Source organism: Rhineura floridana, chromosome 4 (assembly GCF_030035675.1).
Source record: "Rhineura floridana isolate rRhiFlo1 chromosome 4, rRhiFlo1.hap2, whole genome shotgun sequence".
Classification (NCBI taxonomy): Eukaryota; Metazoa; Chordata; class Lepidosauria; order Squamata; family Rhineuridae; genus Rhineura; species Rhineura floridana.
The window spans coordinates 73,574,527-73,599,182 of record NC_084483.1 but is presented as its reverse complement, the minus strand read 5'-3'; the positions used below and the strand labels follow the sequence as shown (position 1 = coordinate 73,599,182).

Here is a 24,656-nt window from a genome sequence, read left to right as displayed (position 1 = left end):
AAGTGATACTGACTTTAAATCTTTGCAGGACTGAACATATCTTTTCCATTGAAGAAACGGAGAATAAGAACTTATGTATTAACAAGGGATATTTCACTAAGAAACAATGTGAAAACTACTCATACAAATCAATTCAAATGACTGCTTGATTCTGTTAGGTATTAAAAAGTACTTTGTGTCTGTCAAATCCCATTACAAATGTTTCTCTGCTGACTTTGACTTTAAGTGACTTGAGGAGAACAGAGGTTTAGAATAATAATAAATAATAATACTGATAATAATAAATAATAATACTGATAACCACTTTATGTTTTTAACGTTTATTTCCCACATTTTTTTCTGAAAGATAAAAAAATTCAGAAAAATTAGAGAGAATTAAAACAGTATATTACAAAAGAAGTTGAGACCTGTGTGTTAGAAACTGGAATTCAAGTAAATTATTTATCAAACAGGCTTCTTGATTTTAGACATTAGTGATTATGTTGATAGAGGCATTAATTGATAACTTGCATTTGAGTGTCTCTCTGTGTCCATTTTGCAAGAACACTTCTCATGTCTGGCTTGCTGCCAAATAAACTGCTAAAAAATATGCTGTCCTGGAGCTGATCCAGGTTTCATTTTGTAGGGTTTTTTTGGTTATCTTCTCCATCTCTTTTTCCAAAAATAATTCTGGTAAAAGTTTAAAAATAAACCCTTGTATATCTGTATCTGAGGAAGGCTGAGACATGTTAGGTAGCTACCAACCCTATTAAAACTATAAGCTGATGTTGGAAGGACATGGGGCGACGTAAATGTCCTTAGCTGCTACTTCAGTCTGATACTAGTTAGAATTTTCTGCTGTGAAAATATTAATGATAAACTTTGTAGTGAGTTATAATGCAGCTGGAAGAGTAGTGTGTTCACTTTGACAGAAACTGAACACAATAACATTAAAGCAATTGGGTCTTTTTACTGTCAGGTTTTGGAATATATGAAACAGAATTGGCATGTGACTTTAAGGCATCTTCAAGGTCTGTATTCTGCAATCACTTTATGTATTCTTAGCAACTTGATAGGGTTAAGTGAGTAGTAAAATGAATGTTTGTATTGCAGTCCATACCCAAGCATTCATATTTGGGCACTCAAACAACCTAATCTGGAAGACATTGGCCCCTATCCACAGACCTTTAAGTGCAGCAAGATCTTTGTGTGTGCATGGGCTAAAAAGATAATCGCCTGTTTTGAGGAACAAGAGTTGGGTCTGAATTTAGCCCTGCCCCTACTGAAATGAGTAACTGATGTCATCTGTTTGGTGCTACGAGTGCGTCTGATCCAGCAAAGAAAATGTGCAATAGTTGTAGCTGCTGGGTGAGAAATCTAGCTAAGGACACTGCCTGTATGTTCTTTCTATACAGAAAGGGATTTCTGCAAGAGAAATCTGATTTTGTGTCTACCTTCCCTTTGCTGAATTCAGGTGATTATGTAAATAGAAATCTGATTTTAGTGGATTCATATATGCCTGTATATGCTTCAGGTTGCTACTCAAGTGATTAATATTAGCACTAGTTTATTTAGATTTACCCATTCTGCTTCTAAAATATTTTGAAATGATCATTAATATTCCATGACTACAATCATAAATGCATGTTTCTGGGAGTCAGATCCTGTGAACATAGCGAGATGTACTTTTGAGTAAACATGCACAGGCAAATACATTGCAGTTCTTGTTAACAGACATCAGAGGAAAAAGTAACATAGTCACTGATTTTTTCCCCTTGTGTTTTTTCCCTGTCATAGCACAACCTTTGAGGAAAATCTATATAAACTCCAGGATATATGTTGTAGGCTATGCGTTGTGTGTTTTGCATCATGATAGTCTCTAAAATTTAGCCATTTGTGTGGCCAAATCTGTTAATGTCAACAGATAAAATACTTTTTTGTTGATTATTTTATGCTGATTTAATCAATCAGTCTCTTGAAAGTAACTAAACTTGCATATTGTCAATATAGATGTCTTACTGTGTACTTTCATACATATACCTCTACTGTGTAATAAAGAAACTAATTCAAACTAAGGAATACCCTAAGAAAAGAGTTTCTCACTGGTTAAATTCTCATTGTGGTATATAATGTATGTTTCTTTAGAAATGAAAGGCTTTTTTTGTGGGTGGGAAATTTTGAGAAGTGCTGATATAATCCATATTCCATATGTTCTGTGTTACTTAAAAAGGAAAATAATATCCACTTGCTCACACACAGCTATATAATATTTCATATGCTAGGGAGCACTTCTCAGTGTGCATGATATCACTAGTGTGCACGACTAGTGGGGACGCGAGATAGGGCCTTTTTGGTGGCTGCCCCGAGGCTTTGGAACTCCCTAGGGAAGCAAGAATGGCCCCCTCCTTGCAGTCCTTCCGTTGGCAAGCAAAGACTTTTTTATTTCAACAAGCCTTTGGAACGGAAAGCTGTTAAGGACAGGACTTGAAGGGTGCTGCATTGCTATTGTCTAATTGTATTATTTTAACCTGAGTCTGAATTATTTTAACTGTATGTATGAATGGTTTTAATACTGTAAATTGTTTAATTGATTTTAATCTAGACTTTTGTATGTTTTTAATTATATGTGTGCTTTTATCTGGAAGCCGCCGTGAGTTCCAGTTTTGGAAAAAGGGTGGGGTAAAAATAATAATAAAATAAATAAAATATGATATATATAAAAGACAGTTTTGAAAGCAACAAACAGAACTTCACTCAAGCTTGCTCTGGATCCCTATAAGGATTCCGTTAATCACCTAAAAATATATATGAACGTAATTGTGATTAACCAAACAGAGGTTTTTATTATATTAACAAAATGTTTCAGCTTCCGCCTTCATCAGCTGCTAACATACAACTGCTGTTACGAAGGTGGCAGTTATAGAGCTTTGAGGATGGAATGTTCAGAGGGGCTTCATTGGCAGAAGCTAAGTAGTGGTGGTACTGTCCTCCAGGTTCAGGCCATGTGGTGCCAATGTGTCCAGGGAGTAAATCCAAAAGTTCTCCCTTTTGGTCAATGCTGCTGGATCTGCTGGCATCTCTATCGCTGTTATGGAAAAGTCCAACAGGCTGTGACCCTCAATGTTAAAATGCTTTGCAACTGGTTGCTCCACTTTTTTTGTCAAAATTGCCGACTTGTGGTTCCTGAAGCACGTGTGTAGGTCAGTTGTGGTCTTTCCTACGTATTGGATATGACATCCTGGTCTTTTGCACTCGATGATGTAAACTATATTGCAGGACCTGCAGGTGATGTTCTGTTTGATGTAATATGTCCTGCCTGTCCTAGTGCTTGTAAAAGTGGCTGTCTCCCTGAGGTACACACAGGTGATACAGCGTTTGGAGTGAAAATTAAATTAAATTATATGAAAATTAAATTGGCATTGTGTCTGAAAATTCAGACTTCCAGTACAAGCAAAACATGATGAAGTAGTCACCCGAAACATGTGAAGGAGAAATACCATTTTTGTGTTATGTGACTGTGTTGGAACAGTACACAGTGCAATGTGACACTCTGCTATTCTAAATTATAATTGCAGACCATATTTTTAAAACCTTATTTACTCATTTAAAAAAAAGCTTTAAATTTCAATATGGCCTGGTTGGGGTCTGGTGCTATTCCTTTGTTTCAAGGTAATGTAGATATTATTAAATTGAGAACCACTAGATATTACATTTTATCCTGACACAGATAGCATTATTTATGTGGTGGAGAAGAAACCACACTGCCCTCCACCACAAATGTAATGTATGAAACCGGCTGCCCGAGAGGCTGGTAATGATACATGGAGACATGATGTGTCTTGTCGGGTTATTTATTTTTTTTTAAAAGAATGACTGTATGAAGAAACATATATGTGTTTGAGAGGAAGGGCAAGTGCCCACTCCTCCACCATGCAAATTGCAGTGCTGGGCTGGCCCAGACTCTGTAAATCATGCCACTGGGATGGGCACCCAAATAAACTGTCTTGCAGAGCAATTGAACTCGGAGGATGCCGGCAGAAGCGGAGCTGGTAGAAAGGGCTGACACATCTAATTGCCATTCAGGTGCCACTGGGAGGCAAGGATGCTGGCTGCGCCAGCAGGGTGTGGTGGAAGGAAACAAAATGCATGTTTCCTCCCCCCCCTTTCCTGGCTTATTGGCTGCCGGGACAGAGGGCCGCAGGACTGCTCAAAACAGGCTGAGGATGTAGCATAAGTCTTCCTCCTCTCAGTTCTGCCCCATGATACCTCCTTCTGCCAGCTCCACTTGCACCAGTCTTGGCTGAGCCAGCTGGGCCCCAGCTGTGCACAGGTGGTGCTGGAGTTCCCTGGTGGCACCATGGCTGCACATGGGGTGGGTGACTTTTGCCGGTGGAGCCTGGTGGCACAACACCCTTCCTCCCACTTAAGCAGCCTCTTAGCCTGGAATACCTAGGAGATGTGTTGCACCCTTAGTTGCTAAGCATCTGGTTTTACGTTCTTGGAAATCTGCTCTTCACCTGGCATGGGTGGCTGGATAATAAAATTTGTATAAAATAAATGAAGTGGAATGTATGTGAAGGAATATCTTGCACAAATTTTAATGGTATATGAAGCATCTGGAATGCTTTGACTGTAACAACATTTTCCCCAAATAGCAGCTGCTATTATGACCTGGGAATCTCACTCCTTGCCTAGATGACACATACAATTGATACCCCAACTTCTTCTTCCCACATGTTTCTTTCATCTTGTTGCTTACCTTCCCTGTTACCTTGTTTGAATACAGAAGACTGGATTTTCAGTTATTCTACAGATCCCAAAGACTGTAACAACAGGGACATAATTTAATTATCAAAAGCCTCTTTTCTTCTTGATAATTATGTACCACACAAAAGGATGGTGCATCTGTTCTTCAAACTTTTGCATTTTGTTCTAATTTTAATTATAATTCTTTTTTTCAGTTATTTATTGTTGATGAAAACAAATAAATCCTCTCTATGCCTCTGAGGGCAGAACTGCATGTTATCTTGGCAATAGTATGTTCACAAACCTGAGTTTGCTGTGATAACATTTGTGTGTGGGAGAAGGTGATTGTAGAGGTGGATCTGAAGGCTGGAAGATTGTTTAACCCTGCCTACATGTATCAGTTTACCATAATACTGACCTACCTTACAGTTGTTGTAAGGATTACTAAAATAACATAGGTGAAGTGTTCATTCAAAGTGAATGCTAAATAAGCAAGCATTAACTGAAATAGATGAATTCACTATCTCTGTTATGACCATTGAATTTCATGTTGATTTCAGTATTGAAATTTGACTTTAAGAAGGCAGTAGTTAGAAATGAACAGAGGTGTTGGAGCTTCAGAGACTTGAGGCAGCTTCCAGTGTGCATTTTCCATGCCAGAATCTGTCTCTTGTATGCTGTATTGTCCTTTGCACACAGAAATGTATGTCCAAAATGTATGTTTTCAACCAAATGCTGTGTTAAGAGAAATGATTAGAAACATACACATTGGTGTTGCATTCATATGTATTGTGAGGAATGTTATGTCCTAGGACTGAAAGTAACAGGAAGCTTGCAGTAAGGCCAGTCTGCTGTGAAAGAGCAGACACCAGAGAAGCAAAGTGTTTTTTAATGCTCAAGCAATGAAAGAGCTTGATTTATGTATATCATTATTAAAAGGTAAAGGTGTCCCCGCACTTATAGTGCGAGTCGTTTCCGACTCTTAGGGTGATGTCTTGCGACGTTTACTACGCAGACCGTATATATGGGGTGGGTTTGCCAGTTCCTTCCCTGGCCTTTCTTTACCCCCCAGCCTATGCCGGGTACTCATTTTACCGACCACGGATGGATGGAAGGCTGAGTGGACCCTTGACCCCTTTTACCAGAGATTTGACTTCCTCCTTCCATTGGAATCGAACTCCAGCCGTGAGCAGAGCTTCGGCTGCGTTACCGCTGCTTAAAAGTTGTCGTAAGATCATGTATGTTGTTAGGTGCATTGAACATATAGTTCTATAGCTATGCATGTTTGTGTATGTCTTTGCAAATATAAAAAATGGAAAAAGCTTGATAGGAATAAGAAATGCCATAATCTAAGCATTCAAAATCCAAAATCAAGGGGCGAAGGAGAAGCTGTGGGTGAGGGAGGAGGGGGACTGAAAAAAAGACAACCTAGAAAGGACACTGGAGTGGAAGATAAAAGATTTATGTGATGAACATTTGCATGATTGGGCAAAACATTCCAGACCTCATGTGCCATTGAAAGATGGAATCATGCACTCACTCCCACCTAGCAGTTCGTCCATTTGTATTGATTAGCTCAGGAATTCTAATACAAGTCTCCTTTTACCTGAGAAACCATGGAGATTGTGCTCTCTTTGATCTTTATCTGGGCCTGAAGCTACTTTTATATTTATTGCCATTAAAGACTGTAGTGAGAAAATCAATTTTTGTTCCCTCACTTTTAGCATTAATAATACATGTGTGTAATGTTTCCCTCCATTGTGCAAGCCCCACATTCAAATGGTAGTCTAGTTGATTAAAACCAATAAGGAGTTCATAGAATGTGGACATGTAGTCATTAAGTCTGAAAGGTTATGAATTAAACTATTTCAAATTAATGTGCTGCAATAGACCAAATGGAATTTCTGTCAGTGGCTTACTTACTGAATGGTTGTAGAAATTGAGACTATTTTTTATTTTATATTTGACATAAACATTTATTCCTTAAACGTGGAAGCTTGCAATTTTAAAATCTTTTCTATGGGTCTTTATATTTTATTAATCAGACTAAAATGAATCTGGGAGTAGAATAAAAATACAAGCAAATCATGGGTTTTTAAAAACTTAATTGTGTGATTTTAAGGAATTTGAAGAAACTGTCTGCTGTAAACTGTATACACTCTGATGTAATTTCATTACATTCAAGAAACTAAATGTATGCAAATCACAGTATTGTTACTACTACAGTCTAATCCTTAAGGTGTTCCATCAGTGCATATTTTGTAGGAACCTAGAAATTAACTGGCGTTGAGCTTTGTTTGCTTGTTTGTGCTAGTGTTGTTCTAATAGATTATAGGGTAGCCAGTGTAGCCAATCCTATGCATATGATATTTTGCTGTGGCAAATCATATGTCTGAATATATAAATGGTGCTGAATGGTGAATAAGAAGCTTTGCTTTTGCAGACTGATTTGCTTGGTTGAGGCAGTGAGTGTCCTGGTTCATACAGTGCACTGTGCCTAGGGATGTATATAACAGTGTCAGCAGGAGCTCAGGAATATGGAGTATGTTTGTTAGGCACTCTTCTGGCAGGAGCAATGGAGGGGGGTGCCGTTGGCCAAGCAACACCAACACGGTTGCTCCCAAGCGCCCTCTCTGGCACTGTGGAGCCCGGCTTTCACCTCGGTCCACCAGTGAGCTAAGGGCAATGAAACAGGCTGGACGACGGCTAGAGCGCAAGTGGGGAAAGACATGCTGTGAGGCTGATCGGGCACGAGTAAAACATCATAACCATGCCTACTGTGTGGCGGTGAGGGTGGAAAAGAAGGCCCACTTCTCTGCCTCCATCGCATCCTCAAGTAGCCGTCCGGTGGAGCTTTTCCATATTGTCAGGGGTCTGTTGACATCAACTCCAGGAAATGGAGTCTTAGACCCTTCAGAGGTCCACTGTGAATTGTTTGCAAGGCACTTTGAGGGTAAAGTTGCTCGCCTCCGTAGCAGTCTTGATGCCCCATCCACATCTACTGTAGTCCCCAATGAGGTGTCCAGTGCAACGTCTGCTGCAACTTCTTGGGAACGGTTTCAGTTGATGCGGCCTGATGATGTGGACAAAGTGCTTGTGATGATGTGGCCAGCAATGTGTCCTCTTGACCTTTGCACTTTGCTTATTAAAGCTTGCCGAGGGGGTCTGACCAAGTGGATCCAGGGTGTGGTCAATGCATCATTGCGAGAGGGAATGGTTCCAGCCACCTTAAAAGAGGTTGTGATTCGATCACTCCTGAAAAAGCCCACCCTGGACCAATTGGTTTGTGACAACTACTGACTGGTTGCAAATACCCCCTTCTTAGGGAATCTGATTGAGAGGGATGTGGTGCAGCAACTGCAAGTACTCTTGGGTGAAACAGATTATCTTGACCCATCCCAGTCTGGGTTCAGGCCTGGTTATGGGACTGAATCGGTCTTGGTTGCCCTGATGGATGACCTTTATCAGGAGAAGGACGGGGAGTGCGCCCCTGTTGTTCTTACTTGATCTCTCAGCAGCTTTTGATACCATTGACCATGGTATCCTTCTGGGCTGACTTGGTCAGATGGGTATTGGAGGCACTGTTTTACAGTGGTTCCGATCCTATCTCCAGGGTTGTTCTCAGAGAATAGCATTGGGTGACTGTCTTTCGGCCCCCTGGCAGCTGTGCTGTGGGGTGCCGCAGGGTACCATCTTGTCCCCCATGCTGTTTAACATCTTTATGAAGCCCTTGGGAGCAGTCATCAGGAGCTTTGGGGCGAGGTGTCAGCAGTATGCTGATGATACCCAGCTCTATTTCTCCGTAACATCTGAATTGGGAGAGGCCGTGCAAGGCCTGGACCGCTGCCTGGACTCGGTGGTGGGCTGGATGAGGGCCAATAAACTGAGTCTGAATCCTAGCAAGATGGAGGTGCTGTGGGTTGGTGGTTCCCGAGTTCAGATAATTGGTCAGTTGCCTGCTTTGGACGGGGACATGGTCCGTCTTAAAGACCAGGTCCGTAGCCTGGGGGTGCTCCTGAATCCATCTTTGTTGCTAGAGGCCAAGGTGACCTCAGTGGCTAGGAGTGTCTTTTACGAGCTTCGGCTGGTGAGACAGCTGTGGCCATTTCTGGACTGGGATAGCCTGACCACTGTTGTCCACGCACTGGTAACCTCTAGGCTGGATTACTGTAATGCGCTCTATGTAGGGCTGCCCTTAAGGTTGGTCCGGAAGCTGCAGCTGGTTCAAAATGTGGTGGGGAGACTGCTCACTGGAGCAGGGTATCGCCAACATGTCACCTCGCTGCTGAAAGAATTGCACTGGCTGCCCATTTGCTACTGGGCCAAGTTCAAGGTTCTAGTTTTGGCGTACAAAGCCCTATACAGCTCGGGATCAGGATACCTGAAAGACCGTCTTACCCTTTATATGACCAGTTGATCACTGCGCTCTGCAGGTGAGGGCCTCCTGCAGATACCATCTTATCAGGAGGTTCTGCACAATATAGGAAACGACCTTTAGTGTGGCAGCACCTACCCTGTGGAATTCCCTCCCTTTGAATATTAGGCAGGCGCCATCTCTGCTATCTTTTTGACGCCTTTTGAGAACTTTCCTCTTTCAACAAGCCTTTTAAGTTGAGATCTATCCCAGTCTGCATCTGTGTCAGAATTGTTTAATATGTTTTTTAATAATGTTTTTAACCATTTTTAAAGTTGTTTTTTTAAAAAAATGTTTTTAATGCTGTTTTGTTTTAATGTGTTTTAGGATCTGTTTTTATGATGTTTTAAAGTGTTTTAGTGCTTCGTTTGCCACCCTGGGCTCCTGCTGCGAGGAATGGCGGGATACAAATTAAATAAATAAATAAACTGGTAATAGCAGTGCCAGTTGTCAGCAGTAAGGCCAAGTCATACTTTCAGTCCCCTGAAAGCTACTACTGTGCCTCCACTTCTGTCTTTTAGATTATATGTTCCTAGGAGCAGAGACCTGCTTTTTTTTTACTGTAAAATACCATCTGTAGTGCTATAAAATTATAAAATAATTTGTCCTTAATTTATTTATTTATTTAATTAATTTGTTACATTTATATACCGCCCCATAGCTGAAGCTCTCTGGGCGGTTTACAGTAACTTAAAACATTAAAACAAATATACACATTTAAAAACACAGCTTTTAAAAACAATTTAAAAACACAATTAAAAATTTAAAACAATTTAAAACACAGCTTTCCTGAAAGTTTTGTTTGATTCCAGAGGTCCAGGCTTTGAAAATATGTGCTGAAAAATGTAGACTTATGCATCATTCTAACTTCAGCCATACTACTCCAATATAATATAATTTTCTACAATATTAAAAGTTCTGGTTCACAATCTAGTTAAGTCAAAATACACAGATATTATCTGATAAAATCTCTGGAGTGGGACATGAGCTACAACTGTCGATTAAATTCCTTATGGCTGGCAGATGGCTGGGTACCAGTTTGAGATTTCAGTCCTAAGTACATTACTAGTAGTGACTGAAGTCCCATTCAACAGAGTGGGACTGACTTTTGAGTAAACCTGAACGGGATTACACTGCATATAACTCCAATAATGGTATGACTGAGTGAGCAGGTTGTTTGGGTTGCCTAAATCAGCTGTATTCTGTTAGGCATAATAGTTTGCAATATTTGAACCATTAATGAGGCTAGGAGCCATAAATCTTGTACTTGTAGATAATAGGTACAATGCATACATGAGCAGTTGTGGCATGGTACCAGTTTCTTGTTTTCAGCTGCAGTGCCTGCATAAATTTGAGAAAACAAAATCCCATTCATTAAAATTCAGTCATACTGCTTGTTGCTGGTCAAAAAAGGGAGTCTAGAAAAATATTGAGGGTGATCGATGGTGATATTCTGAGAGAATATACACAAACAAGCTGCTTAGGTAACTTGAGCACATGAAACCAATGTAGCATAAGCTCAAAGATCCTCTCAGTAAGATCTGATTCTTAATCTAATAAAGTTGCAGCCCATTAAACCTCATTTATGGTCTCTACATCCTTTTTCTGACTCCTGGGGCAAAATGCAGAAGCTATTTGATAATTTTTGTTCAGTGACCATCCAGAGCAAATGAAGTAGCTACTGCAAAGGCCAAGACTTTAAGGCTGCTTTCACACATGGGGCTGTTTGCATTAAACGGATTAAAAAGGTAGCGCTTCTGTCCCGATTTCTAAAATCCCTTTCACACTGCAGTACCTGTTGCGTTAAGGAACAGCAGCTTTTTCAACCGATATATCGGCATTTTGTGCAACTGTCTTTTATACTGCTTGTTTTCGTCCCTCACCCGTGCACACTGTTCTCTTCCAGTCGCCATGAAAGCCCTCTCCCTTTAGGATCTGACTTTTTAAATTTTTAGTTGTATCAAGATGGGTACGTGTGGAAATGCAGGCAACCCCCCCCCGTGCGACTAAAGGGTGGGAACGCACTGCATGCTGGGATGCCTGTCACATGAGCGGCTGCAGCTAGCAATAAATTCCTGCTATCTTCCGGGTTCCCAGCCTTGCTAACGGATTATTTCTGGTATCATTTATCATGAAAATTAGTGCTAAACTTCCACTACATTCCACTAGAATTCTGGAGCTAGCTTGTGTGTCGTGTGAAAGCTCAACTATAACGCACAAATTACCAGGTAAGAAATCGTCAGAATAATGGAATAAAGTACAGTGTGAAAGCAGCCTAAGACATCAGAATACCATTGAAAACATTACCATGTTTAGAAATCACAGGACTCTTGCGGATGTTTAAGAATACACCTCCTTAAAAAGAAATCACCTAACATAAAGCAAATTTCGCATTCCATAGTGCCAGCTAATAATTAACTTGGTAATGGGATTTGTAGCTATATTCAACCTGCAAACTTGATGTCTGGAGGCTTAATATGTCTAAATTCTTAAGCAAGGTATCAAATATCAACCCAGTCTCTTCTGCCATGGATCAAACATTCCATTATCAAACATTTAATCCTTACACTCAATTCTGTATGTTATTTACTTATATTCAATTTGAATTTTTGTGTGTGTAGAGGAAGGACTCTTATTTTTCTGTTTTTCATTTATCAGCCCTATTTGGAACAGTTACACTGCAGAGTAGGCAATCCAAAAAGGCTTGATGTCATTGCCAATCAGCTGATCACCACTGTCTTCCAGCCCCACTTTCTACAGGAATCGGCTATGCTCAGGAGCTCTAATTGGAATCAATTTTAGAAGGACTTGCATTTGGCACCCAAATTAAGAGGTGCTGAATATGAGTCCTGCTGGCCAAGGAACAGTTGGGAGTGATTTTAAGGTTCCCATTTGTTCAGTTTTCAGTCATATCTTTACCTGCCTGATACCTGTGGTGGTATGTCTTGGTAAAAACAGCCCTGTTGGCCAAATTAGGACCCCGGTTCGGCCTAATTAGGCCCATAGGCCAAAGGTTCCCCATTATCAGCTTACCGGTTTATTCAGGAATCCACAGTTTTGTGGTTAGCTTTAAGAGACAATAATTATTAACTAGGACTAATGTATTAAATGCATCTCTAAGCATACATAGAATGCCTTTCTTTTACTGTGTCCTGGCTTCTTCCCACACAGATTTAAGCAGCAGGACTTGTTTGATATGGTATGGTTTTCTGCAGAGGACCAATTGAGTTCCTGCATTTGTTTCTTTCCCCCCCAAATTAACCATTGTCCCAGTGTTACTTCAACAGATATCTAGGAATCTTACCCATTTGGCAGTCCATGATCAGCCAGTTTTATGAAATATTAAAACATGTGTAAACTGGATTATTTCCCAAATATATCTGCAACAGATTTAGGGAGCAATCCAAATCCAAGATCTGCTGGGATGAGGATGGTTTGGAATAGGTGGATTTGAGCCTGGGCACAGCCTGGGCTAGGCCTACTGAAGCCCCCCATCCTGGCTCAGCTGAAGCCAGGGAACATCCTGAAAAAGGGGTGTTATGGGGGTGTGATGGAGACAGGGCATGGGAGATTTACCCTTATTAAAAACACCTTTCAGCTTAGTCACGTGACCTAGTAACCCAGTGGAAGTTACACTGGCAATAAAGGTGGTGTAAGTCAAATTCTATTTTAAAGGCTTGTTTCCCTTTTGCCAGGCTCAGGGGGTGGTTCAGCCTGCAGGAACTACGCTCCTGAAAGGAGTTTGGAATAGTGGTAACTTACTTGGGTTTCATTTAAAGTGATGTAAATTTTGCTGGCTTCCTGTAGTTTGGATTGCTCTGTCAGAGGACAAACACATTCAAAGCTATAAAATACAGTATGTACAATATGACTTTGTAATACTGTCACATAATGGAGGTATCTTAAAGTATCTTTAAGCACACACAGGTTGCTTTGTCAAGATTAACGTAACTTACATAAATTTCATACTCCAAGTGACTGTTGTGCATCTGATGGTTTTGTTTCCTTCTTGAATGAGCCCATGTATAAAGCAGCTCCCTGTAAGAGGGATAGGATGGGATGCCTGCCAGAGGTAGGGATATGATGCCTGGCACTCCAAATCTATTGGCTCCTAATGCATGTGGGAATGATGGGGAAGAGTAGCTCATATCCTCCTTGTCACACAGAACTCCCAATTCCATATAAAAAGGCTTATAGAGCCAAGGGGAGGGAGAGAGACTTTTTCATTCACGTTTTGGGGACAGCAGAGCATAGGGTAGGAAGAAAGTGCACTGCATTTTCATAATCTGTCCCCCATCTTAACTCAGTAGGGAGCTGCTTTGTTCAGTTCAGACTTTTCCTGCTGCTGATTGAAGAGGTAGCTGCTGGCTAGGAAGTCAGAGGAGAGGAAAGAGGGGAGTTCTGAGTACAGTGAGAAACTATTGGGTAAGAAAGAACTGCAAGGAATTTGTTTCTTAGCCAGTCCCAGCTTTACACAGCAATTTGCAGCTTGAAATACATGGAGAAAGAAGAAGGGAAGATTGCTACAGTCGACCAAAGCACAACCAGGGACTTGCGTCTCTTGGTAAGGAGACAGGAAAGCAAGGTCAGAGGAGAGGTAGCAAATTTAAAGTGAAAGTGAGATGGCATAAAATAACTTGCTGTCTATAGAGAGATGTGAACAAGTTTGAGAAGCCAAATCCAAAAACTGAAGTCATACCAGAATAACAGGAAAGAACCAGGGAGCTCTGCATCCATATTTTCGCTATTGGAGACAGCTGCTTCATAGCACTTACCTGGCCTGCTTACACCTACTTAATTGGGAAGAAAGTGATGTAGGATGTTGGGAAATGCTCAGAAAAGGTAGAGTTGGCAAGAATGAAATTCTGATTACCAGACTTAAAGACATGGTTGTCACGGTAACTGTATGGTACATTTGAGTTTATCTTTACAAGTTGTCTGATACATAAAAATAATTTGTTATTAGATTGCCAATTTTGTTGTCCTGTTCTAGCAACGCCTGCACATGGTTTTGTTACTGGATCAACAACTAGATCAAGAACTGTGTGTGTAGGCTGGTAGCAGACACCACTTTATATTGTAAAGCACATTTGGATTTCAGTGCAGTCCCCATTCATGCTACATGCGTTCTCATACCCTTTTACATCATGATACATATGCATGTCTCTGAATACAGTCTTGTTTTATATGTGAGTACATCTGTATCTGATCCAGAATTTTATGATACACTTTCTCCTAAGTGTTCAAAGCCCTTTGGATATGTTACCTTGGCAATTCGTGCAACAAGGAGTTCAGTACTTACAATATCTTAATGTTAAGAAAAGTAGTGAATTATAGTGAGATGCGTAAAACTAGAGTTCATGGCTGTAGTGAAATTTGATGGACCATGAGTTCAGAGTTCATAATCTAGACCACTCTTTGGAAAAAGTGAGAGTAGATTCAGTGGGGTAAAGCTAAGTATAGCCTACATAAATCAGTACATCTTAAAAGTAAACTCTGTTATATCAAACCAGTAGTTTTTATTAGTTATATAGTACTATCTGTACATAATTTTATAGATGGGCTGTATTTGTGGGGAAGAGCCATTTAGTGGTCTTGCACTGTGCACATGCTTTGCAAGAAGGTTTGATGTTCATATCTGTATTTCCAGTTTGATTTCAGGTAGTAGGGTTTGAACTGTTTGCACTGGCTTCCAATATGCTTCCGGGCCAGATTCAAAGTGTTGGTACTTACCTATAAAGCCTTATACGGCGCAGGACCACGATATCTGTCGGAACGCCTCTCCCGATATGAACCGGCCCGTACACTATGGTCTACTACGAAGGCCCTCCTCCGGGTTCCGACTCATAGGGAAGCCCAGAGAGTGGTGACAAGATCTAGGGCCTTCTCAGTGGTGGCCCCCGAACTATGGAATGGTCTCCTCAAGGAGGTGCGCCTGGCGCCGACGCTATCATCTTTTCGGCGCCAGGTTAAAACCTTTCTCTTCTCTGAGGCATTTTAATTCCTGTTAATTCTAAATTATTATATTTTGATTTTAGACTGTACCGTTTTTTGTACAGTTTTGTATTGTGATATACTGTATTGTGTTATTTTTATTGTATTTTTAATGTTCACCGCCCAGAGAGCTGTTGCTAGTCGGGCGGTATATAAGCTTAATAAAATAAATAAATAAAAGACTAAATCTAGTCAAGAGAGCCGCAGTCAGCTGAACTAGGCTAGACACTCTAATGGTATGACTCAATACAAGGCAACTTTGTATGTTGAACATGAGCAAAACTTTTTCTCTCCCAAAGATACTACATTCATATTTTTACAGTAAGACTTGGGAGAACAGTTCTAACCCCTGATTCATGCAGCTGGCAGGAGTTAGGATGCAGCAGACATCCCTCTTTGCTGGCTTCTGTCTCTTTACAGGCCTCTGCTGTGGCTGTGAAAAGTGTGGTGGAGCCATTTCTGGGTTCATGGCCCTAGAAAGGGGCATTTCAGGGGCATGATGAAGCCAGAGCTGAGGCAGCTAAGGCTCCATTGACTCCTAAGCTGCTCCAGCACCGAGAGAGGGGCTCAATACAGCCCCCTCTACTGGAGTAGGCACAACAAAAATGTGTATTTTTATTGTTGCAAAGGAATTGTATAATTTGTACTTGTTTTTTAATTGTTGTATTTCCTATATTTGTATTGAATTTTGCTGTAATAAATGACTTGACTACGGTAGGTCCCCCTCTTTACAGCGCTTTGCTAATGCAGTGGTCTCAATTAGATGCATTTATTTATTTATTTATTTATTTAAAAAAATTCTATCCCGCTCTCTTTCCAAAGAATTCAGGGCGGCATAACAAAACAACTATAAACAATTAATATCAAATAACAAAGTAAAAACAATATCTCACACTTTAAAAGCTAAACAGAATAAAAAGGTTTTAAGCTGCCGACGAAAAGTTAAAAGAGAAGAAGAAAGACGTATTTCTTGCGGCAAATTGTTCCATAAAGTAGGGGCAATTACAGAAAACGTCTTATTTCTAACATTGGATAAGTGAATTCGGGAAAAAGAAGGGATAATAAGGGCCGAATCTAAGGCAGATCTCAAGAACCGAGGTGGTTCGTACAAAGAGATCCGATTGGATAAATAAGTGGGGCCCAGACCATGTAATGCTTTAAAAGTTAAAGTTAGTATTTTAAATTGTATTCGATAGGAAACAGGCAGCCAGTGAAGTTGTTGAAGGAGCGGTGTAGTATGTGCTTGCCAGTTTTCTCCTGTTATTAGAGCCACTGCTCTTTGCACGATTTTGAATTGTTGCAGTATTCTTTGGGGGAGCCAATATAAAGAGAATTACAATAATCAAGTCAAGAGGTGACCAATGCATGGGTTACTTTAGCTAGGTCTTTAGCTAGCTACTTTAGCTAGGGCTAGACTAAAGCCCCACTCATACGGCTCTTGTTCCACTTTTACGGCAGTTTTCGTACGTCGCACACCATTCTATTCAATGAGGTCTGCTTTTCAGCGGTTTTTGCTTTTCAGCGGGGGTCCGGAACGTAACCCACTGTATGAGTGGGGCCCTACTGTATTTCTATAGTCCCTTCCATCTTCCTGGTGGTGAGTGGCAGGGCTTCAGATATGGCGATAACTCTTCTGGTCTGCTCCACCCAACTGTTTCCTAGTCAGAGTTAGGATTTCTCTCTAAAAAAGGGAAAGAAAGGAGAGGCCAGGATAGTAGGGGATTAAGATATGCAAATATAGTTATACATGTTCAGGTGCAATTTGGGTTGGAGGTAAGAACTAAGGGGTTTAAACTGGACACCTTTATTTTGAAGAAAAAGAAGCTGCAGGGTCCCAGTCTGGAATGTGTTCTCAGTCAGGTTTCTTTTTTCTATACAAAATCACACTTGTATCTGCTTTTTACCTCAAAATGTGCTATTTACAGAAACCAGCATCTTCAGTGGCAAGTAGCTGCTGGGGAGGGCACTTTTCATTGGGAAACCAGGCTGTCCCCACCCTCCCAGATCTAGAGCAGGAGCATGGGCAACTGCTTTTCTTAAAAATAAAAGTGGCTAGTTTAAGCATTTTTAAAAAAAAACATGAATTATGTAAATTGTAAAGTGTAGCTTTATCCTGAATGTTAAAGAGTGCTTAAACGTAATTGAAGTTAAAATGATTTATGCTGCTTAACTATATGCAGGGTAACACCATTGTTACTTGAGAGTTCAGTGATTTTCTGTTGTATGTATGGACTCATTATTGTGTGTCAGAATTATAAACAATTGCACGCTAAGGAAGATGCCACAGATGGCGTAGTTTGAGTTGAACTGGTATGATGGTCAGGAATAAAGACTGATTCTCAACAGACATTCAAACTTTTGTCAGATAACTTCTTTTAAATGAGAATTTCTTCTAGTGTACAGTATACCATGAAAACAAAATGCACAGTCTGCTTTCACATCAGATCTTTACAATTCTGTAGTTGAAGATATTTATTTGTATCTAATTTTTAGGAAATACCATTTTTCATTTTTCTTTTATGTTGAGAAGATAACATACTGCTAGTTGCCAGTTAAAAGTAGAGTCCAGGAGAAAACTGACATTGATTGATGGATATGCTCTGACACTACGCACATACAGTCTATTTAGGTCATTTGAGCATGAGGCCAGTGCAGCATAGCTTCAAAGATTAGAAAATAATCCTTTGCTTGAGTTATTCCAGGATATGTGAAATTCACTTGAAACCAGAGTTCTCCATTAAGAAGTGTGTCTGCTTTGATCTGGCAAATACAATCAAGGTGGTTATTCCATAAACTCAGAATTTATACAGAAAATCTGATGTTTGTCTGTCAGTTGTATATGGCTTTGCAGTGGGCACTTCCCCTTTCTATCATGCTCCCTCCAAGCAGAAAAGAGATTGCACATCCTCAGTATCTGTTTTTCAAAGCATATATTTCATTATGGGCTTCAATTTAATTATTTTTTTTAACAGAGAAAATTTGATCTACTAGCAGGCAGAATTTTCACTGTAGCCTTTAGAAAGGGAGAGGTCCATGGGCACCCTGCTGTCGTCATGGAACTTTCCTTTCCATGTGTCACTGTGGGTGGCTTTGGGCATTTTAACCTGTCAATTAAGGATCCCTTAGGAGCAATTTATAGTGCCTTGAAAGAAGCTGCGCCTCTTGAGACTGCTGTGCTCTAGGGCTGATCATTATATGAACATTGGTAGAAATCATCCAGTGACAGCCTACAGCTGGTCATTCAATTGCATGCTCATCAAGGAGCAACTGCTTTCATATATCACAGGCATGGTCTGCAGAACCCCTCCTGGGCTGCTCTAAGATTGAAATTCCTCACTGCCATAAGTTCCTGATTTAGGGACATTGCTTTGCCATAGTAGACCAAAAACGATTTTATGAACATGCTTGAGATTTATAGGCTATAATTTAGTTGACATCATCCTATGAGAATAATTAATCTTCATTGGCTCCCTATATGGCCCAGATTACTTTTCCCTTCCCCAGTTAGTACTAGCACCATATATTCTGCAATGGAGTTAGAACTGTGTGCTAGTGTGTAATTTCAATTTTTCTTTTATTAATTAGACTTCCTGGCAGAATGCTGGTGGTTTTCATGCTTTGGAATGAATCAGGTTCCCCCCCCTCCCATTTCTTCTTCCAGCTGCTAGTGTAACATTGTACTGAACAACCTAACTCCCACCCCCTTTCCACTGGAATTTTCTTGGAATCCCATGGAAGGCTTTGATCTACCACGGCCTTTTCCCTGTTAGGATCTTAGGAAGCAAAAGGCAGTGTTTAAATTCCAGGAGTTGGGTTTTGGTGTACGTAGTCTCATATTTACTTATTTATTTATTTAATGTATATATGCACAGGGAGCAATACAATGTGCAGGTTAATCTTAGGCAAGCAAAACATTAAAATATTTGAGGCTCTTTTCCCTTTGCATGTCTAATATCTAAGGGCTTATCTACTCAGTGGTTTATTGTGTGTTTGCTGCTGCTCAAATCACCTCTTAATTTGCTTCATTCGTATGATGTTACCAGTGAACAGAAGCTATCATGTAGTTTTCCCCCTGTATATATGTACTAACCCAGTCTGCTGATAATACGAAAAGTAGAGAAAAATACATCTCCGTTCTGCTCCACTACTGATTGCAGATGCTGTGCTTCAGTGTTTTTAGGTGGATGTGTCAATCATTACTTTTTCATACACCCCTTTCATGTCTACAATATCCTCCTTTCATTTTGTTTTCTGTGGGTTGGCAAGCAACTTTTGGCTGCTCTCCTCAGTTCTGCTGACCTTTTTTATGTTCCTGCAAACAGCTAAAGGGCATACTACTGACAGTGTTCTGCAGCTATTTACTGCAACAAACAGCACCACTTCCTGGCAGCTGAACAGTGCCTTTATTTTTTCTTTTCCCCCCTAACTTTTCTGCAAAGGTGTAATACTGCTCAGACAAAGGTTTACACTTTCAGCTGTATTGACTCAAAATAAACTTGACCAGCTAGTTTCTTTGTAATTGTCATGCTGAGGCAGATGATTATATTGTGATCCATTGGGAGACTAGCTCTTCAACCTCAGCTTGCTGGAGTACTTAAGTAGCTATTGTGTAGATGAAAGTTGAAAAACCATCAATATATAAGAATTCAAAGCAGAAATAATAGCAGCAATACAAATAAATTTAAAAGTCACAGATCATCTAACACAGCATATTACAATGGCTAAAACAGGAATAAAATTAATTCATTTGCCAAGAAAGACCATTGACCATTCAGTCAAGGTACAGTAGGGGACAACATTTCAAAATTCCTGATGTATAGTGTTCAACCAGAGATGGGATCTGCTGGCCAGTGTTGGTTCGAAAGCATTCTGGTGATCTAACAGGCCGGCATTGATTCGAGTTTGCCCTGTAGCTGCTGCTTTTACCAATCTATGGGCTTTTTCACTCAGAAAAAATATCAATCTTAATATCAATGTTTTAAAACGATATTTTAAATTATCATTATTACAACCAATGTTTTAGAGGCAGGTTTTTTCTAGTCCGTTTTCAAAAATAACCATGGAAATTTGCTATATTAAAATCCGATCCTCAGCAATTAAGAATGTGAATCAATGGAAAACTCTGTACCAAATCAGAATTGGGTGGAATTCTAGCACATTCCTCGTTTATGGGGTGTAAATGGAGGGAGGTGTGTTTTTTCTCCACCTCCCTTTTACCCACCATTTCCACCATTTTTGGTTTTTTTCTGGTTTTGTTTTTTTTTGGGGGGGGGAAGGAATCTACTGCAGCTGATAAAATAAACTGAGCACACTTGATTCCCTAGCAACCAGAGGAAATGTAAATGTAAATGTAAAATTAGAGGGAGTGGTCATCAGGAAACTTTTCGTATAGGAAGGGTTGCATACACCCCAATCTCTGAGCGCTGAGAGATTCTAGGGGCTCCTTTCTTTACCCAGAGTTTGATTTCCTTGGAATGAAAGTCAGCCAAGACTGTAGTGTCTTATAGGATATATGTTTTTTATTTACACGCATTTACAACCTGAGCATAAGATGAAGGGGTTCTCAGCATTAACAGTCCATCAGATCTTGGTCCCCATCACCTATAGCTTTGGGGGTTCAAATACAGAGAACAGTCCTCTCTGTGTCTTTCCAGCTTCACCCCAAGACAAGACTAGAAAAGCAAGCCTCTCCTTGGCTCCAGGATGAGGAGGGAGGAGAGCCTCTCCCCTCAAAAGAGTTCCAATAGCAACAGGATTTCTCTTGGTAATATCCCTTTGGATATGCAGATTGACTGCTCAATAAGCCCATTAACTCACAGTCTGACTTGGCTAAACTATTAGCTTATACAAAGAAAACTAGTCTGACTAGTGGAACAGGTTTCTTCATTGCAGACTGTATCTGTTATAGGCACACCAATTATAAGTTAGAAGGGGTCTCAGATATCATCCAAACCCAAATCCACAGTCCTATAAAAATAATTTTGTGGCTTAGATTTTTATATCTCAACTTATTCTTTTTACAAAGTGGAATCTTTCATGGAATAATTGAGGATATGAAGCAATCATCAACAAAATAAAACTGTTTTTTTTTTTAAAACAACAAGCTTTTATGTAGGAGGTGTAAAGTCCCTAAGCGTGCCCAAGATTCTGACCAGCATGGGGGCCAAGGCTAGAAAACTTTGTAGACTCTGCAAGAGGATGTTGTTTCAGCTGCACTGAAAATGTTTGTGTGCATGTACCCTGTTAACGTATCAGCAATCATGATATAACTATCAGAAGAAAAAGTAGCAATTCAAAAATAAAATATGCAAATAAATTTGGAAATTGTAGCAAAAATAGTTTATAGCATAACTTTTTACCTAAGAAAAACTATACAAAAACCGTGTTGAGTGATTTTGGGCTCACTCATTCAACTCTATACCTCAAGGCTTCAATTTCATTTTACCATGTTTAGCATACTTTGGTATTCTCGGGGCACAGCTGATTGAATTCAGCTTTAGATTTCTAATTCATCATCATGGATATGATCGAGTTCTTCCACTGAATTAAATACCGAGTCAAAGCAATGTTTCAGTCTTTCACTGAATGTTTTCTTACTGGAACATTAGGGAAATAACATTGTTCTATCTAGACAGACTACAGTCCTCAACTGTCTTACTGCAGCCCCCTGGTCTCTGTCCTGGAACACGTGGAGTGTTATGTTCTGTATGGGTACATAGAAGTCTTAATTTTAAAAATTATTTACTTCTTTTTAAATGTCCATCAGCATAACACAGTTGAAGGCACATAACAACAATTGAAGAAAACATGTTGAGTCATCATGCTTGTATTAAAGTAACAGAGTCTCTCTCTCTCCACCTCCCTCCTTCATCTGAGAAACATTAGATAAGTTATAATATGGTTAAATTCTGCAGTCAAGCCACATCTGTTTCCTCAAAATGCCATTGGGAAACTGAGATAAATAGTGCAGCATTTTCTATGTTGACATGATGTTTGCCTGTCTGATTGCATCCTTCCCAACAGACAACAGTGAAGCAATTACAAAATAAAAAGATATCTGTGCCAAGGTTTGGCTAGCCAAAGAGGGCAAACTCTTGTGTTTAAGAGGTATAGAATCCAATCGATGAAAATGTCTGGAGCTGTTAGTACCAATAAAGCTGAAGGCCACTGGGAAGCTCAGAGAGGGTCTTTTGTTGTAGTGATAGAAAAGAGGCCCAAACAGTGACACTTAGGGAGGAATGGGGTCAGCCAGTATGATCATCCATCTTCCTCAGTGGCAGCTTTCTGTCAGCTTCTAACCCTGCTCAGCAGAGGATCTAAACCTCTATTGTTGACACCAGCCAATTCTCAGCCAAGTGTAAATGAAGTTAATATTCACTGACCTTATGCATAGCCAATGAAGACCCTCAGTGTCATCTTGGAAATAATGTTATCTGACACTTCAAAAGCAAATGCTGGCAGGTTGTTTGTGTAATCCCCCCCCCCCCCCCGGTAGTGTTTTTATTTGTGTGCTATGCAAGTAAGCAGAGCTGCATTGTTCAGCTATCACACTATTCCCTCCTGCCCTGATTTGTATTATCCAACAAGAGGATATTTTTACTTTAAATCTGTCTAAGTATGTCTTGGTTTGTCATATTACAAAGCCAAAATTACAAGTGTGGGCTGAGCTCAGATTAGAGATATACCTCTCAGTAAAGAACATTGCTTTTGTAGCAGTTGTAAACTTTAAATATATTAAATAAGTTTACAAGATTTATATACTTCTTAATCAAAACACACATCTCTACATGGTTTACACAAAATAATATAACTATTCATAAAATACCAATAAAATCAACAGACATTAAAAACAAGTAGACATAAAAGAATTACCAAATTATAGATAAATTTAACAGTTTTTAAAGCAAACATACATAATAAAATTAACAAGATTTATATACACCTAAACAAAACAAATGCAGCTTGGGTAACCTCAGCAAAACAAAATATACTATTTTACAGTGCATTTTTTTATGCAATCCCATTAAGAACTGGCAAGAGTGATTTTACTTTTACTAATCCCCCCCCCCCCGTTGCTGTTTTCCTAACACATTTCCAAGCAAGGCAGAGTAAGGGAAAACTCTCAAAATGAAAATAGCAGAAATAACCAAGGGTCCAAACCTTTGGGGGGAAATCTTGAGATAAAGTAAATAACCAGATCTAGGAGGTGATATTACAAATATACACAAAAGCTTGGTTCATATGTTATGAATATGTTCATCAACTATGGCTTGTTGCTAACTTGCAGTCTCCTATACTAGAAATTGCAGCTGCTTTGCTCCCCCCTAATTTTGCTGCTCTGAGTGAAATGATAGTTCAGCTTAGTTCATCTTGTCCAGATCTGGGCTCATGGTTTAGCTCTTGACCAACCATGAACTGTAGCCAAGGTTTTTTCAGTATTCTACAACTCATGGTTTGTCCCTCAAAAATGTATGAAACAATCCAAAGGATTGATAATTTTGGCATGGAGTGAAGTATAATTGTTTCATCTGGGAGTGCCAGAACTAGTGAGGTGGCTGATATGTGATTATTTGATATGCTGGATAATATGCTGAGAATAAACAGGACAGATCTGCATCTAATTCATGTCATTCATACTACTGTGAACAGTCTATAGAATTTTTGGAAAGTCTGTATTAATTTTTCTTTACTTCATCAGCCTTGTTTGTTTTGTACTATTAAAGACATGAATATGTTTTCTGTAACTACAGATTTATTCAGACAGGAAATGATCAGCTAGTTTTTTCTCCGTTATATTAATTCAAGTCAGATGTGATAGACTGGGCCTGATCATGTTCCTGGAACAAAAGATACAAATAAATGTTTAAAGAGAGATTTATTCGTCTTAGTTAGCCATCTGAAGATGATCAAAAAGGTCCATTTTAATTTTCTAGACATTGGTAATGCATTCAAGAGTTGCTGAATTCAGCTAACTGAATAATTATTCCACAGTAATAGTATTTATGTGGCATTATTCCTATACACAGCAGTAAGCATTGCTTGAAGTTGCGTGGATAGTTTAAAAACTGTAAGATAGACACGGGGGGGGGGCTGTCAGACTCATGGTGCCTGGTGAAGGGATTTTAAAATTTCTTTTTGCATCACAGTATTCCAGTGTAAAGAATCAAGAGAATGGGGAATGCACAGCATGTTTGATATTTGTGTAGGTATGTCTCAGTTGGGTGTTAAATTATACCTGGAAAATGCAGTAGTTTTCAGGGAAACAATAGTAAACAGACAGGGAAAATAATTATGGAGTAAAGAGTAGCTCGTTCTATCCTCCACAGAAATAGTTGAGTAGAAAGCTCTTTTGAAACATGGCATCTTCCATACTCATTATCAACAGAATCTTGTATCACCTCAAAGACTAATAAATTTGTTATTATGGTGTAAGCTATGTAACGGTATATATGGTATATAATACTTGTGGTTCTGTCTTTACTGAAGTGTAGAAAATTAAGCATGACATGGAGAAAATGGGTAG

General features: G+C 39.6%; 1 protein-coding gene across 6 annotated transcripts in view; it reads left to right on the top strand.

Moving 5' to 3' along the window:
• The window catches only part of EPHA7 (EPH receptor A7), a 259,070-nt gene that overhangs the window by 12,591 nt on the left and 221,823 nt on the right, over nt 1-24,656 (top strand). Inside the window, exon 4 of one of the 6 annotated variants that reach the window (XM_061623360.1) lies at nt 29-2,024. The exons of the other annotated variants lie outside the window; for them this stretch is intronic. Within the exon in view, the coding sequence (XP_061479344.1) occupies nt 29-141 (113 nt within the window). The 3' untranslated portion in view covers nt 142-2,024. Of the gene's footprint in view, nt 1-28; nt 2,025-24,656 lie in introns of those variants that run through there. 6 annotated transcript variants of the gene reach the window in all.